Below are 19,764 nucleotides of genomic sequence, written 5' to 3' on the forward strand. Positions count from 1 at the left end.
ATGAACAACCACGCATCTGCATATCCGGGTTATTAGCGAAGTCCTCAATAACGAAAATACGAGACTACTGAGGCAAAAGGTTGCAAGTGTCCCGTAGAAGGGTGGAGATTGTTTCTTGAGGCACCTGTGATGTATTTCCATGACGTGCGACACAGTGGCCATCAAAGTACTTGTATAGGACCTCATTCCTCATGATGTTCATCCGCCATGAATTGCAACGCTGAGTCCACTCCATCCCGACATTCACAAATCTCCGCAGTCTCCGTCCCTCTTCAAATCTGGTGCGATCTGCCAATATGCTGACTATCCTGGTTATGCGAGCCAATGTCAGCCGAATCGACTATAGGATATTTACAGCATTTCAGGACCTCAGTGACGCCTTTTTCGATCTTTTGATGCCCTTCATTGTTGCATGACACCAGCACTTCAGTCTCCAAGGAACGGCGCTCTGTCTGCTTTTTCTCATCCAAGAGGCTGGCATTGGAATTATTTAACTGCTGGCTTCCTTTGTCGAGCTGCTGATTTTCGGCATCTTTGGCGACGTAAGGCTCCCACAAACGCTAATAGAGTGCTGCTAGACATGCGGCCTGTCCGGGAAGTATGGGTCCTTCCCGTTTAGTCGCCTAAGCCCACAGCCCAACGCACTGCGACGGCAAGAAAATTAACGCTTGTGTTTGGGGAGACGTTCCTGACGAAAGGCTTCGTACTGCACGATGCTCAATTTTCGATAGATATTGAAGGGTGTTGGCATCGGACGGAAGCTACCATTGTTATAAAGGAAATCTAGAACGGCTCCGCTGCAGGTAGAAAGGACCTCAGATCCATGTTCGTCTAATATTACACTGCAACATTAAGAGACCGTTGACACTCACCGGCCAACTCCGACTCTGGTTCTCATTCACACACTTCTGCTGTTACTCTACTATACCACTACCGAACCAACCCGGCTGCCAAAACTTGCCTTTGAAACATGAAGCGGCCGAGGTGTATCTGTCGTGCACGATTGCTCTCCCTATGGCTTCAGGCTGCTTTGGAAGAGAACGGTTTACCTCGATCGACACTACCGGAGAATAAGGAGCAACTTGAGCCACAACCCTTAGCATACCGAGCGGGGAGGGACGCGGATATGGAACATGAACGCCGACGGCGTTCACATGCTCCATCGCCCAACTAGCCTGCCCAACAAATCAAAGCATGCTACTTGGTATGTCTGTTCGGATTCCAGATATCGCTAGCACCGCGGCTTAGCCGGGAATTACGCTCTTGCGGCGGTGAACATTCGCACGGTACGGTGGACAGAAGGCCGGGGGCAGGAGAGGGAAGGAGGCGAGGCTTCCTGTGAATAAATGTCCTGTATTTACTATGTTGCTGGCTCACCCTCTAGTATGAGGGGTTCGGAAAACTATTAACCTGCTACCTGTGCTTCTGCACTAAAATAAGTACCATATGCGACGATTTTACTCTCCCAAAGAGGGGCTGGGGAAAGCCACGAACGCTCGACTCTTTGTGTAACTTGAAGAAGATTCTCTGTTGGCATAAATTCAAAAGCCAGGGGCGATATACAGTATACTCAGGACTTTGTCTTACATAGATCGGGTAAAAATGAAACAGGTTGCGAAATATGATTCCCCTTTGAGCCAGTGCATTTATAACAAATGGTAACAGATTTCTCCGTGCCCAGTTTACTCCCACCCGCTAGGTGGAGCTATTTACAGTATATATCGGAATAACAACAAAGACTCTCTGCTCGGTTTGCCACCTCATTAGACTATCCAACTGGCCAGGGGGCACGGTATCCTAATGGAGGAATGCCTCCGTATGTCCATTCCAAACGCCCCGCAAGGCTCTTCAAACTTGAACTGCGCCCATGAGATCGTAATAAGTGGCTTGGCCATGGCCGCTGTGGAAAGGAGCACTAGGAATGTCGGGTTATGCTGCAGCTTTTTGATCGATCGCAATAGCCTTTCAGTGATTCTATATCCAAAGCCCCAGCACACTTGGTTCATTGCAAAGGCGGTGGTCAAACGATGACGACATATAGATATGGCAGCCTTTGCTTGATGAAACGCTGATGTTCGGTAGAAGAAGTAAGAAGGGCTGATTGAGGCGAATCGGCCATGCATGTGGGCTTCGAATTAGATGTGGTGGGGTAGCAGCGTCATTGAAATTTAGATGACCGTTGAATGGCGCGTACAGCTTTCAGTCATAACGCCGATGGATACTGACTCCTGTGAAGTCTGATTGTATGACGAGACTTGCCTTCTGGCGACGGAATGCATGGTAGGGTTGGAATTCTGCGCTGCTTCTTCCCACTGACGAGCAACCCTTCCAGCCTCTTGTAAAGTATCCTCATGGTTGCCGCATATCATCAGCTTGGCTGCATTCCTGAAGCCTATCGCCCGGTTTTTCGGGTTTGACGCCTGTTTCGCCAAGAAGAGCTCTAATTCCGCAAAGTTCCGCTTGGTGAAGTCGATCTGCCCCGGACACACGCCATCAGGTGAGGAAGCGATACATCGTTCATGGTGTAAAGGATTGATCGGGTTGAGAGGATCCTGCACGGAGGGCATGATGAGAAGCTCGAATAGTCAGCCACAGGAGCGATATTTATTTAGAGCATGGCGTAGCGTGATGGAATGTCATTTTATGTTGGACCAATTTGCATTGGAACCGGCCATTGTAGACGTCAAAGAAATTCACCATGGGCTGGGCAAACGCAAGGACGCTCTTGTCTCTCACAGGAGGCCGTGATACCCCAGGACCCTTTACTTCAGCTTTGAGATTAGCCACAGCATTTCACAGAGCCATTACTTTGCTCCTAGGAACCCGTCCGCTCTGGCGATCCTCGTACCGTCTTCCCTAGAGCCATGGCGTGGGCATTTTATTTCCACACAGAAAACAAAGAACCTTGGCCAAATTATATATTCCGTCCTCCTCCCAGAGATGACTCTCTACATAAAACTGAGGTTATTGATGTCGACGAAATGGTTGTCCTTGTCTAGGAATACCACAACTTCATCTGTTCCGACAATATTTTACAATGGCATTGGCATGGGATCCGATTGATGTTTGTGGCATTCCTGACCCCAAGATTGTCACCACATGTATCGGACTTCGAAAAGATAAAAAGAAGTGCAACAATCAGGTCGCAAAAGGCTCCAGGGATCTTGCCCTCGCATTTCTAGATGACGTGGCCTAATACGGCCCTAGCCTGAGCGACCTCCGGAAGAAGTTAAGCAAGGTTTCGCACTTATTATTATGCCAGAGAAATCATCAAAACCAGGCGCCGGCACTCCTCGACGCATGGCTCCGCGAATATCGACGTCGACGGTCAACCGTCTTCGTCCCCGATCACCACGCTACCGGGTCCCGTCATGACCCTGTTGATCTCGCCCTCGAACCGCCCAGTCCCATGACGATCGATAGCGAGCCTCCTCGGCCCGAAACCCAACGGATGAGCGTCGAAGTGCTGCGGCGGAGGGATGTGCCATTCAACGTCACCCCCAGCCAGCCTGCTGAAGTCAACCTAGGGCCATCAAACGCCCCAAACGGCACGGATGCATCGTTGATCCTCCGGTCCATTGGGCAGGAACAGCCAAGGCAGGCATGCTGTATCTGCACAGAGATACAATCCCCGGAGGAGCCCGTGAGTTTGACTTGCGAACGATGTAAAACACATATCCACTTGTCCTGTATGGAGTCCTGGCTTCAGTCTCTGCCAAGAGGCAACTCATACTGCCCTGTCTGGTAAGTACTGTCTGCCCTTACCGCCTAACTTATGGCTAACGATCCCATAGTCGAGAAAAACGACGGTACAATACCGTATACACCTCGGGCAAGGCCGCAGACCGCGGACCGTCGGAGGTCCGAGGGGCGGGAAGGACCGTCGAGATCCCATCACAGTGCAGCGCCGAGGATTTGTCGGTGCCACCCCGTCGATCTCAACGGTCAAGAAGAGAACCTAACCGCTATTCACCATCCTGATGAGGCATGTTAACTATAAAATGACCGGGCTATCTCGTCGACGAACACGGTCACGCCATGGAAGGACATACCCGGGCGCTTTCAATATTTTCAGGTGAGTCCGCTCTTTATAAGATCAAGTGTTTCTCTGCTCCTGACCATCTACACTTGCTCGACTCCAGTACTTTTTCTTTTTATTTATTTATTTATTTTATTTTTTTTTTGGCCAGGAACATTGATCACGCTGGCAAGAAAAGACCAACCAAACACGATATCCAACAATCAAAGGAATGATGCGAGAATATTATGTGGATAGTAAGACATTACAGATACACGAATCACGCCCGACACCATTCACCACTACCTTGGCAATTGCCCGGACAAGGTGGAGTAAGGCTAGGGGACCGTCAGAAATGCTGTCGTTCGGCCGGTTATCTTTAATTGCAGCCATCTTCCGACCAGAAGACACGGTTATTTGCACACGGTATAGCTTAGCGTCTCAATGTACGAGTCTCTACGGGATGATTATTTCTAGAACACTGAAGACTGGGCTCGTTATTTGGCTTAGGTTCGGTACAAAGGCCTAAATAAGGTTTTCCTATCGGTACATCTCATTGATGCAGCCGAAGTGTTCAGAATCCCTTCTACAGCTTGTCACCTAGATTACAGAGAGTACGTCTAGTGTGAGGAAAGAACCCTCTTCCCTGCAACTGGTTGTTGGTGCCAGCCGGTGAAGAGATCGCGATGAACTGGCAATCCATGCGCAACTTACTTATCCTACGAAAGCCGGGAAACAATTCTTTCAAATGCGAAGCGGCGACCAGCATCAGCGCAAACATACACGCAAGTGATGGGGCGGGCAGGGGTACCTGAAAACATGAACGAGCCTTGGGCAGCGGGAGATACGCAGGGTACATAGTGTCCGCCAAATATCCTACCCCGTCCATGGGTATTTCACATACCAGACAAAAGGAGATGCTAGAGTAAGTGATGAGTTCGAAGGATTGCACGGCTTGTGGACGTCGAAGATGGGCATAGTACACCCTCCACCTTCAACGGGGCATAAATAATGACAATCCTTGCCCTTAGGAGAGCGTGCCTTAGGAGATACATAGCCTAAGCGGGGACTTGCTGCAGCCAATCCGCAAGCCTATGACTCTATATCAATAATATTAACTATGCACTTCAATATGATCTATAAATTCCATCAAGCCTCTTAGAGTCGGCGTCAAGTGACACTATAAGCAAGCACCTTTTCTTGGGATAAGAAAGACTTTAAAGAACGACCAGTTCCCGTCAATTCCACGGACCGTTTGCTACTGGTGCGCCCACAGAACCAGTGTCCGGAATAATTAAAAGGCGGCAATTCGGCTAGGAAATCTATGGTTAGAGACAAATTGAATTTTAGAGGTAAATATCACTTAATTCACTCAACTCGTATTGAGCGGAAAAGGAGTGGAGACAGGCATGGGTAAGAAGAGGCTCACTGTAGTCCTATCCTTAGAAATATTAATGTGTACTTCCATTACGCGGAAGAGCAGGCTGGGGATCTATTCCCCTCACTATATATTCCTTCCCCAATATGGATTTGTAAGTCATAAAGTTTGCTTCAAGCATATCTCTGATTATATATTCTGTTTCCTGAGTCTACACGTAATATCCGCTTTCGTCTGGTTTATCTATGATCTCAACATGACATCAACCTCGTTTAATTGATTATGTTAGCTTTATATATTCAGAACGTTAAAGCATAAATATCCCAGCTAAATTAATATTCTAAAGCTCACTGATTCTTAAACATGCAACAGCAGGTTGATCTATATTTTGAGTCTCATAAAAGGGTCCTTAATTGGACCAAAGAGTTGGAATTTCTGGGTTATCTCCTGCTAGAAATAGTGGACCCGCATGGCCTCGAAGAAAGAGGATTTTATTGTCACCAGGCGGCGGATCTCCCGGCAATTGTCGATACTCTTCGAAGTGCTTGCTTCCAGCAAAACAGCAGGCTTCGAGGTATATTAGGCAAACAAGCCTCGAAATATTTCGGAGGCTTACTTTTAAGATCGAAGCAAATACGCAATGCGACAGCTCATCATATCCCGTTAAGTGAAGAGAGAATGTTGATCCTACAAGAAACAAAGCAGGAGCTTGACCGCCAGTTCCAGTCTGTTATAAGTCGAGCTGCATTAAGGTATAACATCCAACAGGTATATAAGCCCAGGGTCCATATTTAGCAACTACAACAATTACAACATGATTTTAATTCCTAACCGATGTCAGATTAATTGGTATCCCGACGACACTGAATCCAGCGGAACAGCAGACCATCGAACTCAAACCGTTGCCTTGAACAGCGAGCCGCTACTTTACCAGCGCGGGCAAATACTAGAGATCGCAGCAAGGCGGCCAACTAGGTTAAGACAAAAGAACCGGAAGGGAAATGCAACAGAAGGAAGCCGAGCAGAACATTGGAATGCTTTCGAGGCATCTTGGAGGCGTAAGCTTGATAATGTGGAAAAAGAAAAAGCACGAATAATTGAGAGCAAAGTTCGAAAACTTCAAAAATTGGAGCAAGAATACTGTCGAAGGCGACAGGTGAGGCTGAACCAGATTAATCGGATTCTGCGCATGATAGAAAATGAAGATCGAGATCAAAAGGCTCAACGCAGGATGATTATTGGCGAACCATCAGGTGCCAATGTTAGCGTGGATGCACTTTTCATGCTTATTCTCTTAGCCATGAGCTCTCCACTTTGGCTTTTTGGATTGGTTATTCACAGAATTGTGATGCGGGGTACGAGGTAAGGCTGGGGAAAGATCCATTGATATTTAATGCGCGGCTTTGGGAACAATGCCTGTTCTGTAATATAAATTGATACTAATAAAAGTTTTTAATTCGTTTGCCTTCTAGAAACTTCTACCTAGGTGGTAAGCATTGTGAGACCGTAAACAAGGCGATGAGATACCGAAAGGCCGGAACTAGCATGGACCGTAAGCGCTCAGTTATTGACTTCTGCATGTGGGGGCACTGAATCGGCCCTCTATTGAATAATGCCTTTTCCAGTAGGAGAGATCAACAAGGAACTTTTGGATGCGTCTTGTTTTACAAGGTTGTATTGCAATCGTCTTATCGATCTAATTTATCACCGAGAATGAAGGGTTATAAATAATCGGTCCTTCTTCACAACGCTTACTGGTCACAAACAAAATATTCCTTTTTTGACTTTCACAATGACGCAGACCCAACAACTTGCAGATAGTACTTTAGAAGAAGGCGTGTCATGGCTTTCTCTAAGCGAAATATCGCCACATACTCGGCTTGAAGACCTTATACAGGATGAGTTTCGTCCACACCTGGAAAGCCACCAAGGAAGCTTCTATTCCAATTAGAGGTACTATACTCAAGGCAAACAGGAGTGAGTATCAGGATTTGATTCGATTTGGAGGTGCGCTTCACTTAGCAGCTTCCGGAATCTGTTGTATTGTAAAATCGTGTATCTATAGTTATACAATATGAGCTTCGGATTGGTTGGAGATATAGCCGATGCTATATGTAGTAAAATTCGTATCCGAAATCCTAAAGTTTACATGCAGGTCTATGTGTTGAAGTGCGACGAGCATAAATTATGCAACTGACCCTAGTCAAGTAGGGTTGACCCTTTCTCGGCTTAGTGGCATTTGACACTATGGAGTGCTTGCTATAGTTATAGAGGTTAGAGCTGCAAAGAGTGATGCACATGTGAACGGTTATTCCCAGCCGTCGTAGGCTCTATCACGTGTGCCGGTTCAGTCTAACTTGCTTAGCACATTTTACTATGGACAGTCAACTGGTTAACTGGCTGTTCAATTGCCTAATAGCCCATTGAGGCGCAGCAACTCTAGTTCAGGCCGGCCATTTCAAGAGGCGGGGGAATCAACCAATGGCTTGTTTTGTTTTCCCTGTCCGAAGAAAGAGAGGGGTACGAGGTGGGATAGCCAGCTTGGACAGATATGACTTGCTAGCGAAAGATCTTGGAGGATTGGGGATATTGTACATACTTCCGGACCTGGGTAGTGAATCTACTTATCCGATGTACAAATTTCTAACGTTTATCAGATGGTCAAGCCGGCTCCCGAAGTCAGCAATTAATGAATCACGGATTTCCATGATACAAATACTGAAGGAAATGGGGATCCACGCAGAGGCACGAAACAGGAACCTACATAACGCGACAGAAAAAGAATTAGGAAAAATCATGTCGCCCCTAGAGACTTCAGTGGACGAAGTGATAGGTCAAGGATTTTCGCAAACACCCAGATTGAATCCAACTCCAAACCAACCAGACCCCGAAATATATGGTCACGGAGGAACACATGTGGAGTATTATTCAGATACACAAGGCAAATCGATAGGATGACAACAATCGGACAAAACGCTACATACGTGTAGCCGATACAGCCTCATTCTGCCCTTGTCTCTCTGAAATCACAACACTCTATTCCATCACCCCTGTCGACTGAGATGTTCGCGTTTGTAAACAAGCAGCACAAGTTCTTTCCTTGAATTCAATTGGGCTCACCTTTTTGAAACGATGACATTTATAACAAACTAGCCCATCTCCTCCTGTTGCACCCCCAAATTGGATCCGCAAACCAGGACGGTAACGATGCCAACGCACACCACATGGAATACAGAACCGGTTCTCTCTCTCTGGAGACAGGATAGGAGACAATTTTCCACGATGGCCCTTCATCATCGCATTGGAAAAGTATGACGCTGACCGAATCTTGAGACAGATATGACAGGCAAAATAGTCAAGGAGTGCTATTGGCTGTTTTGTGCCCTCTCCTCGTTGTCCTATAGTAAAGCGAGGCCATCGCTCTATCTCAAGAAGATCCTTCATAGTATAAGTTCTGGAAATCCAATGGTCCTCCATAACTGAGTATAGTGCTTTGGATGTCCATTGAATGGCTAGTTTTGATGAATAATCGAGGTGGTTTAGGATAATAAGAAGAAGTTCGGCAGGTAAAGATAGGAAGCCAACTCTTGCTGAAGAGCTAGTCATAATGGATATATATAATTAACAGCAAAAGTGATTTCTCGAAGGTTCTTGAAACTTGGCCCTTTGTTTAATAGTTTCGGATATCGCTCCACCCGGTGTGAAAGCTGAGGAATCGAGGGACTGATGGCAGCTTGATTGATAAATGACTATCGAGCGGGTGGTACACTTAATATTATTCTATTGATTACCCCGCATTCTTAAATAGGGAGGGGCACAGGAAGGCACTTGCAACCAACCCGGATATCTGCACTTTTCAACCCTTAAGGAGTCACCCATCCCTGTATTATATCTGTGTCAGTTTTTGAGCCGTGTCCATCCCACCGCCGTCGCTCTGTGTTTATTCGGTAGGTCTTCTAACTAGACGGTCAATGAGAGGAAGTAAGAGTGATCAAGACATCCTTGAAAAGGAGCTAGTTTAGAACATGTGTGGCGTACTGCCACACGAGAACATTCGGAATAAAAGCATTACGATTTCTAGCCGCGTAGAGCTGCCGATCGCTACCACTAAAAGAATGTAGACCATACAAGGCTGTTCAAGCTTCGTTGTATTGAACCTAGTCTTATAGACTGATTAGTACCATGAATGATCCCATTCCATGTACACGTATACTGGCCGCCCTCAATTCACCTAGGACCCAAACCATAAAACACCGTATTAAGTAAAGTATTGGTCTAACGTACGTCGTTACTCAGAAAGTAAGGTAGCAAACAGGCCAGAAATACTTTACTCAATTGTATTGCCAAGAACTCTGCTCTTCCACCAAAGGGTCGACTTCCTAATGGGAACAATATATTGCGTCATACTTAGCAAAGCTTCCATGAGATCTTTCACGCCCCTCGCACAAGTGTCTACCGGTAAGTAGAATTCCGCTGGCTTCTTTAATTACTAATAGAGTTATGGCGAGATGGCGCCCTACGCGCCAAAGACCGGATATTCTATGTTGTAGTCCCGATGTGCTCATCTCGCATCCTTTCCCAACTGTGATTGGCGCCTTCCGGATGGGAAAAAATAAAAGATCTTTCAAGGATACTCTTTAGGAGTTAATTGCAGCACTAACACAAGTCGACCAGAGTAAACTAAACGGTCGGAACCTTTCGGAAGCCGCCGATTTGTTAATAAAGAGGGCTAAGGAGGCGAGGAAGCATGTTAACTTATGGTCTTGATATTAGGTCATCGAACGACTGTTAGAACTCGTGGAGAGTATGCAGACCAACCCATTCAGCAGCATGAATGTCCTCAAGACATTGATCTTATATTGTTCTAATCTCCGAGTGAATTATCGCAAATCGACACTTCATAAACATGTAATTTTTTAATTCCGCCGTCTCCGGCAACGTTCGGCAATTATTATACTCCAGCCATATACGTCACGACCTCAAAGTCCTGGCATTTCACCACGACAAGCTTATATATATTCCTTTTCTTCTCCCTGGCTGTATAAGCTAATCCCTTCTCATCCCTACTTAACCATCCCTAGATTTCTATTTGCAGTTGGTTTTGGGTCGATACAGTGAACCATGATCACAAAAAACAAAAAGAAGGCCGCAAAGAAGGCGAAACCTAGTTCCGTTCTAGCGGCCTCGGAAAGCGATATACCCGTTTCCTGTGACGAAATGGCCAATGGTCCGGAGGCCATATCAGAAGAAGATATTTCAATATACTCAGCCCGTTGCCCCTGAAGAGCCAGATGTTTTCCTTTCTGCAATCAGTGAAGAAACTCCGTCTCCTGATGACGAACGGCTCAAGGATCCGGAGTCTATGGCTGAAGAAGATATTTCATCTACTGTGCCCGTTGCCCCTGAAGAGCCAGACGTGCCCCCTCCTGCATCCAGTGAAGAACTTGTGTCTCCGGAGCCGGCGACAGAGGAAGACTTTCAATCTCCTGAGCCTGCCGCTCCTGATTCAAACATTTCTCTTCCTGAACCCAGTGAACAAATGACATCATCTGAGTCTGCTCGCGTTGAATCGAGTGATTTTGTTGAGCTTCCTAGAGCGGAAGGCACTGAGTCCACTAGTGATTCAGAGATCACGGAATTTATTCAGCCCGAGACCAGGTAAGCCACAACTTACACAGAACTCATATATCAAACAGACCTAATCAAGTATGCCACAGTCTGTATGAATCTGAGGCGGTGACTATGGTAATTGGGCGCAATAGGACGCAGTACACTGTGCCATTAAGCATTGTTAACCGAGTTCCCTCTCTTCAAGTTCGCCAAGACGAATGTGCATCGAGTACAGTGAGGCTATCCAATGTGGATTGCGATATCGGACATACATTTATACATTACCTTTTTACCGGTGATTACCAAACCTTGAAGCCATCGCCGAGTTGCAACACGCCAAGACGCGTGATGGAGTTTGACAGGAGTGTACTGGCGTACCAGGCTGCTCAGAGCTACGGTTTAAACGGGCTAGCGGACCATGCAAAAACGTATATGCAACTTTTTGGCGAAGATATTTCTATCTTCCATATTATAGTACTGGGGCGGCAGACGTTTCCCAGAATAACTGAGGATAGTTGGTTCGCGGAGTACCTCACGTCTAAAATTATGGCAAGCTTTGAGGCAGATGAGGCAATATTTCAGCGTGAGGAATTCTTTGAAGGCTTTGGTAAAGCCCTTGATTTCGATAGATTCCTCGGGAAAGTGATGGGAAATGCTTATAGTCAAAGGCTATCTTCCATTCGAAGTGTGATGGGCACGGAGATTTCAAGCGAAATGACGACCAAATCAATAATGAAAGAAGAACACTTGGGCTGCAATAGCACCACACCGGGTCCAGAAAGCCGAGATGAATTGATCCTGCAACCTGGACCTCCGTCTAATCCTACTCAGGACTTGTCTGACGATGATATAGCCCTGTCAAGGGGCAGTGATACCTGGGTGGAATGTGAGGAAGACGGAAACAGTAACTGAGGTAAAGATGATGACACCATCCTCAAGTACCGCTGGATCACTTGACGAAAAACGAGTCAGACAAGTATCTACACCAGAGTTGCACCTCCGGCCAGTTCCGTACTTGGCAGTGTGGTCTGTCCACTCTGGCTAGATCATTCTATGAATGAGAACCTATGGAAAGGTTGCCCAATGTGTAAGAGTTATAACTATGGTAACTATCTATGGTTACTAAGCTGCTACTTAATGACGCATAATAATAACTAACTATTCTATATTTATATTTATTATTGCCAATCTTTTACTTCACATGCGAAAGGACCAGCAAGGTATTTTGATAAGAACTGGGAGAAAAGCCTCAGCTGCTTAACCCAACATGAGGACTTTCGGGAGCAGGTGAATGCGATATTCAGCCAGAACCAGCGACAGAACTTGTTTTATCCGGAGTCCCAATGGAAACAACCCACCTTGTCGGCGGTTGATCAAGACTTGTTACATCGCTCTCGAATACGATCTGCAACATTTCGTGTCTCTAATTTTGGCTCGGAGGATTACACGCTGCATACGACTGTGCCTATGTGGACCTGAGTCGTAACTACAAATCCGATAGGTCCTCCGCGGTCCTTACGCTTTGCAAAATTATCTATGACGAACTTCCACCGACTTTGACGACCACTCAAGATATCTTGAGAAAGCATCTTTGGAAATTTCTGTCCACTCATGGGGAGGTCAATGGGCCAAATACTTCGATTAAGAGGCAGATTTCGGGCTGGTTTTTCAAGTAACGCGGAAGAAGCATGCTACTACAACTACAGCCCAAGGCCCAGCGACAATCCTCAGTGACAGCATGTCCGCGCTGCAAGTAATCGCAGACTCATGGAACAAATCAGGCCAGCGGATCATCCGAGCTATTCACCAGTCTGCTGCAGAGCTAAAAGCACGAGGAATCCCGCTGCGATTACAATCGGTCCCGGGACACTGCGGTGACCCTGGGAATGAAACAGCCGACCGTCTGGCCAAGGAGGCGGTGGGTGCAGAGAAGAAACATCCTTTCCAACATCTCCTATCGCGAGAGAAGGCTTTCGTCCGCAACAAGATCAAGAGCGAATGGGAACGAAAATGGAAGACCTCCAAGAACGGAAGGCACCTCCGCCGCATAGATCAAACCTTACCTGCAAACCGCACGCGCCGGCTCTACGGCTCGCTCCCCCGCAATCGAGCATACCTACTCACCCAACTACGGACCGGCCACTCGTGGCTCGCCACCTATGCCAAGCAACATGGCTTCCGAGATAACGAACAGTGTGAATGTGGAGCAACAGAAACTGTGGTCCATGTACTGATTGACTGCCCGCGGCTGAGATCGCTACGGCAAGAACTGAGGCGGAAGATCGGCGGAGCGTTCAACAACATTTCAGATATGCTGGGAGGAGCAGGCCAAGGTAAGGAAGGTAAGTTAGGAGATGCCGCGCAGAGCGTCAGCGTCCTAGGGGCGGTACTGGACTTTGCAGAGGCGTCGCAGAGATTTCGAAGTCGCGCGCCACGAGGGCGGCAGAACAGAACACCAGGCAACGGCCAACAGAGGCCTTGACGAGGCTCCAAGTTCGTCAGGAAAGTAATAGTTCAGTGTATATAAGACGTAACAAATAGTATAGTGATAGTGGCATCCTGCATATCGCCTAGGGCGAGGGGTCAGGGTATGAATAAATAATAATAATAATAATGCTGTATAGTTCAAGAATATTGCATCTCTGTTCCCAGAGAGGATCCAAATACAACTCGTAACTAAGCAGCCGCACGACGACGAATTAAACCAAAACTGCCCTTTCGTATATACAGCATGAAGTAGTCGTACTCTGTAACGTAATTGAGGCACCGCCATCCGATTTCTACCACCGGGTAAGATTCTAGAGCCTTTATCAACAGAGTAATAGCGTTTTTATAGAAAGCTTGATTAGGAACTAGACTGGGCCATTGTCACCGGCCTTGCTCTAGATTATGGTATTCACTGCAGTATGATGGCACCCGTACATGTGGTCCCCTGCAGAAGGTTTTGTATTTCTAGGCGTACAGTCGTAAGCTTTAAGAGGCCTTATTCGCCATGATGGCCAGACAGACTTTTATACTAGTTGACGGGGTAAAATAATAGCCTGGCAAAGAAGTAACTCGAGGTTCAAAATCCCCCTTCGCAGTAAGAGACATGTAGTACAACCTCCTTTCGGTCATTTGAGCCTGGTGCTCGCAAATTCTGTTATTCAGGCCTTTCAAGGCGTACAGTGACGCCCTGAGCCGTCTTAACATGGGATCGGAAAGCTCTAGACCAGCATGTCTTGGTACCTTCGTAGGCTATTCGTCCTATCTCCTGTGATTCTATGGTAATCGGCTCGGTATTCTTTGGCCAGGTCAGTAGCTTGAGTGGTGCTTAATTGATGTCTGTAGCTTACGTCATGACATAGGTAGATAGCTGAAGCCCTCCAAGCAGCAACAACGGAGCAGCCAGACTTAAAATCACGAACGAAGGGGCCTTTCCGAAGAAACTCGATCGGATATATAATGTCAGATCTGCGTATATTGAGGTACTCATCCATCTGGCAAGTCACGCTTGTCTTGGGAATCGTTAGATGTCGTACGCTTAAAGGGCCTCGATGTCTTACTATGTTCAGGGAGCCCCACCCGACTATGCCTGGAAGCCCGCTGAGGCTCAAGGCAAGTAATAGTTGGTTCATTTCCGAAACTGGACCGTCCCCGTGCTCATAAGTTGATGTGGTTTGGTTCAATATATCTGGAATATAGCGATTCCTTCTTATAGGAATGATACGGTACCATTAGAACTTTTCCTTTCCTCTTCAATTCACCGTACAATTAAGATTAGTTGCCTCCCGCTCAAACGTATCAATTGTTATAGCCTCCTGCGCGAGTAACCAGGAAGCCCTCTAGTTAAAAATTCAAGTTGCACGGCTTGTTTCGGGATTGCCCCACATCTTTTGCGTTATGGTTTAGATGGAATGCCCATTACCCGCGCCACTCGATTTACGGGCAGAAAAGGCAACTCACTACTTTGCCTAAAGCCCGTCATTGGCCGGGTATTTGATGTAGGACTATAGCTTTTCACCTTTGCTCGCGTCAGAAGCCCGATGTATTGCCTAGCTATGGGTTGGACATTCTCTCAGGGACGCCTTCTGGGACTACAAAAGCGGCTAAATTAATTACAAAAGACCGCCTACCCACTCTATTCTTCAATCTATGTCTGCTATTCTCCGTTGTTGCACCGATAAATTCGCAAAAGTTCTGTTGCAATGTCAAGCATATTTCGGCGCACACTTGTATTACGATAGGGTACCGGACTCAGTTGTTTCTTGCGTCTAAACATTATCAATGAGGATTCTTCAATAGTTGCCCGGCTGTTTTGGCATGCAATAGGGAGGTTGCTCGGCGCCCCAAGCGCGGTGTGGCCTTGGGACAGATTAATAGAGATCTTCGCTGTATCTAAATTGCGGTCAAAGAGTCTTTGTATGTATCAGGCGGGGCAGTTGTCAAAGCTAACGTAATTCAAATAAGTTCATGGGTGGGATTGCGGCTAGAAAACACATACTTGCATCGATACTGTCTAGAGTTATATGAGTGCATATAATCTGCTGAAAGCGACCGCTTCTTCCATTCTTTTTGAATTCTCCGCGAATGCCTCCATTTCAGTGCGACTGACGTGTTGCAGTGATCTGAAAATGCCAGGCCTTGTACCAGAGAGTTTAAGTTCCTGCTCGCTTCTTGCAACAATTGGTTTGAAATTTCGGCTAAACTGCCTCTATGTCCATTTAACGCAGGCGAAATTAATTCGCACGGAAGCATTTTTTTAATCTGAAAATAACAGCTGCGATGATCCCTATCCGTATTAAGTGGGAATTCGATTAAAGGTTGCACAGGGACAATCAGGAATGGTAGATGTTGCGTACAAACCGAACTGGATCAAGTGCCCGTTCAGGGCTGTTTGACTTGATCTCCCCAGACTTATCGTCGAAACTCAATCCCAACTCGTCCCTCGGCCATATGAATGCTTCGAATCGGAAATCCGCACCACTCTTGGATCGACTATACTGACTCACTAGCCGCCAGATCCTCTCGCGACACCGGGCCAGGGCCCCAAGGGTATGTTCAACCCTGGGCAGCAAGAAAGTCCGGACAGCAACTGACTCGTCCGTAGATTTATGTATGACGGAGAACTGGATTTCCAGCCAATTGATGTGCATCGGAAATATGGACGAAACATAATGGAAGAGGCCCTCTGCATGCGTAAGCGGGGATAGAAGTCTGGGCCCGGACCACGAATAGAAGTTTGGGTCGTCATAACCGGAGCAGAGATAACAATCAAAGTCTCTCTCGGTACTCCAATGGCCGCAAAGCGATTCCCATCCCGGACGCTCGAGGTCTAGCCACATCGTTGGATGAGCAACCGAGGGTTTCCGATGATTCGGTAAAGACTTTTGGCGAGTAGGCTCTGTCCAGTAAAATGAGTATGAAGGGAGGAGGGAAAAGGAGCTGAACAGACGTACCTTGAATTCAACAGGTGCTGGATGGTGGATAATATTGCTGAGCCCTGAAACGATTATAGCAGTAAGAGGCGGAGAGCTTGAGTTTTTAAAAGATATTATTATGTAAGAACGAATGTGGTTTCTCGTTTCAAAAATTTACTCGATTGGTTGGCCATTTGCATCAATCTTGGTCGCCGAGTCGAGCACACAACATGAGAGTGGGCAACGGCTTCTTTGAGCGGCGGTCGGTTGGACAGGACAGATGGGCAAAAGGGTCAAGACCCAAGCGCTGAAAAGAGAGGCAAGATTGTGTTTATAATTTTATGGATAATAAGTATATACTTACCCTTTATGAAGACACGGGGATAAGTGTCGGAAACCGATCTCTTTCCACACAATGTATGTCTAATGACCGCCGAGGAGTCACTCCCAACGCGCTGCGGATCCGGCTCTGGATACCCCACGTAGGCAATACTGTGTATACCCTGCATCCACAAAAGGTCCTTGAAATCCTTCGCTCGAGATTTCAATTATCTGGTAGATATGCATGTCTCAGCCATTTCGCCTCCCAGCCGGCGATCCTGTGCCAGTGTTCCCATCCAAACCCAGCGCTTTCTGAACTTGACCAAGCGCCCAGCTCAACTGCTTGTTCCACAGTTTCTGTTCGTCTATACTATTCTCCAGTACCCTGTTGCAAATTGTCAGCTCCTTAAATACGCCATAGGACTTCCCCCAAACTGTGTTCTTCTATTATTCTTCTGTTTTCACAATATGAAGGAAAAAGCATGAGACGGGAAGACCCCCAGATGACATTTGACATACTCCATTCGATCATTTAGCCTAAAATCGATCAACGACAATCCTTGAATATGTGGCCATCATGACAAGGAATGGGATACTATACTCTTTCAAGTGTAACGAGAACTCCTGATGATGACCTCCGACATAGTCCACTTGATTGAATACCTCATTTCCCTCGGTTTGTATGCTATCAGGCCATTGATATTCTCTGGGGTCGGAAGGTTCTTCGACGGGACAACCTGCATGGAGCTCGTTCGATAGTTGATCGACCTGTCGAGGGCGCGTTTCTAGAACCTCTCGAAGAGCTTCGAGTCTCTTAGACGGAGGTTTTGGGGCATGGTTCCACTGAGAATACCAATTGGACATCTGGTGCGTTAGCTTCCAAATGGAAGATAGAAAAGAGGATGGATTGATCTAGAAACTGAATCTTGATGTCTGGGATCTATAGAACTCTTTCTTCTTCCCTTCTTGGCTTTTTGGCCTAATATTCTTCGTTCACTGCCGTCCGTGATGGCGGTGGCTGGCTAATATGCAAAAATCGTTACCTCGGGGTTTAAGCGATGGATATGCTGTTTGGCGGTGCATCACGTTACTCTACATTATGAACCTGGCGGTCTCGAAGATGATGAGGTCGTGGTACGTGATTCTATGAGGCTTGGCAGCACCCGAACACCGCTCAGAATGCTCTTTGGTGCCTGACCCAATATCCAAGTACGTACCTGTAGACGTCTGCTCCCACTTTTTGATAATTGGGAACTTTCATCGAATGCCCACTTTATTCTTCAATAGCTCGATGTGTTTGCCACACCTTCGGACAATTACGCAGATAGAAAAACTGACTCTTACTCTTATGGCAGGAGACGGACCGGCATTCCCTAAGATTTATGCGTGGCTCGAGTGCATTAAATTTTTGGCCACTCTGCGGACAAAATGAATTTCATTGGCGAAGACTACACGGTCGCATGGATGTGCGCATTACCTCTGGTGTTGGAGGCCGCAAAGTCCATGCTAGACAAAGTTCACTTTTCTCTATCTCCCGCAAACTCCGACCACAACAATTACACACTTGCCGAAATTAGTGGTCATAATGTGGTAGTGGCCTGTCTGCGATCGGGTGTATATGGGAAAATATCCGTTTCGATGGTGGTATCACAGTCTCTTTTACCTTGCATCCATGTCAGCTGCTCGTGGGTTCTCTGCTACCTGCGATAATATAGCACTGGAGAATCAGCATTTTTTGACTGCAACCTGCACAAAAATGGATGGCGCCAGAATGAGAAGTAGCCTAGATTTGAATTATTGCTACAGCAATGAGGATGGGGTCCTTAGAGCTAAAGAAAGGTGTGTTCAGCCGTTGTATAGAAGCTGCAGTACTAAAAATTGTTAGAGGCGAGATGTCACGATTCTGCCCGTCTTGCAGCATTGATGGAACTTGGCTATCGTGTGGCTGTGGGACTCATGACATGCACTTCAACTACCCAAATATCAATCTTGGTAGGCAAATACATTCCTTTGTCTTGTTTTGGCTAATTGAAACTCTCAGATCTTAACCTTTCCAACCTTAATGGCGAGTTAAAGTGCCAGTTTTACTGACCCTTCAAGTACATAGCAATTGATCCAGCTACTCTATTTAGATTTAGTATCCTAAGGGTATTTACCACTGATCTTAAGAATTATGAATTCAACTTGAAATATATACTGTAACCTAAAAGGAAGCATCAAGGATTGAATGTATGCTATGCTTAGCCTGAAACATGCTATAACTCACGCATGGTGCCAAACCGTCGATACATATAAACAACTTCTCTTAATTTTTACACCGCGGCTTTTCTTAACAGTAACTCTATTCGTAATATACGATCCTGCAGTTAATATCGATGTCTAGATTTTAAAGTGTTGTTAAATAAGGAACTAACACTATAAGTAGTATGTTAAACTACTTAGGTACTGTATGTCGGAGAAGCCCGGCTCGCCGTTCTCAAGGGGCTTCTTAAGCTAGTCTTGGGATATTCCATACATGATGAATTATTGACATATCGAAAACAAATTATAAGTGTTGATTGGTTAAGCAGGATGACAGCTTATATTCCTAAGGTGAAAAATAGAAACAAGTATCTCTCGTCTTGGTAGGATTGCCAACCTTTTCCGCTAAATTGGTCAGATAAGCTCCGCCGATCCTGCTTAGGACTGGTAGGGCTTAAGGTAATGTTTCCTGTAAGCAAAATCGTAAGATATCACAATACTTGGCTAAAAATACAGATAATAATATATATGTATAAGTCCCACAAACTGATTATTTTCTGGCCCTATTGGCAAGGATTTAGCGTAAACTGAGCTCCTGCATTGAATGAAAGCGCATACTCATTCTACCGTTCACTGTAAATCAGGTAATTATGAGTCTAGTTGTAAGGTAATAAAGGTATTTTCTATGTCCTTGCTATTGGCGACGGACAGTCTTTGAGGTGGAATAGGTGCAAAAAAGCGAGCAACCTTCAGAAAAATCCAGAGCATAGATTGCTATTGGCCGCCTTTATAACCAA

The 19,764-nt window shown here is 46.2% G+C and overlaps 3 protein-coding genes across 3 annotated transcripts; 1 reads left to right on the plus strand and 2 right to left on the minus strand.

Moving 5' to 3' along the window:
- Positions 1-2,168: 2,168 nt before the first annotated feature.
- On the minus strand, positions 2,169-2,567 carry LDX57_007699 (uncharacterized protein; the record flags this gene model as incomplete). The annotated part of the gene is made up of 1 exon (XM_046089416.1): positions 2,169-2,567. The coding sequence occupies one exon, from the start codon at positions 2,565-2,567 to the stop codon at positions 2,169-2,171; it is 399 nt and encodes a 132-aa protein (XP_045945386.1).
- Positions 2,568-3,409: 842 nt separating this feature from the next.
- LDX57_007700 (uncharacterized protein) lies at positions 3,410-3,981 on the plus strand (the record flags this gene model as incomplete). The annotated part of the gene is made up of 2 exons (XM_046089417.1): positions 3,410-3,744; positions 3,795-3,981. The coding sequence occupies 2 exons, from the start codon at positions 3,410-3,412 to the stop codon at positions 3,979-3,981; spliced, it is 522 nt and encodes a 173-aa protein (XP_045945387.1).
- Positions 3,982-15,747: 11,766 nt separating this feature from the next.
- On the minus strand, positions 15,748-16,330 carry LDX57_007701 (uncharacterized protein; the record flags this gene model as incomplete). The annotated part of the gene is made up of 2 exons (XM_046089418.1): positions 15,748-15,777; positions 15,848-16,330. 2 exons carry the CDS (start codon positions 16,328-16,330, stop codon positions 15,748-15,750), a joined length of 513 nt encoding a protein of 170 aa, XP_045945388.1.
- Between the last annotated feature and the right edge of the window lie 3,434 nt (positions 16,331-19,764).

This window comes from Aspergillus melleus (assembly GCF_016097325.1).
Source record: "Aspergillus melleus strain CBS 546.65 chromosome Unknown contig4, whole genome shotgun sequence".
NCBI lineage: Eukaryota > Fungi > Ascomycota > Eurotiomycetes > Eurotiales > Aspergillaceae > Aspergillus > Aspergillus melleus.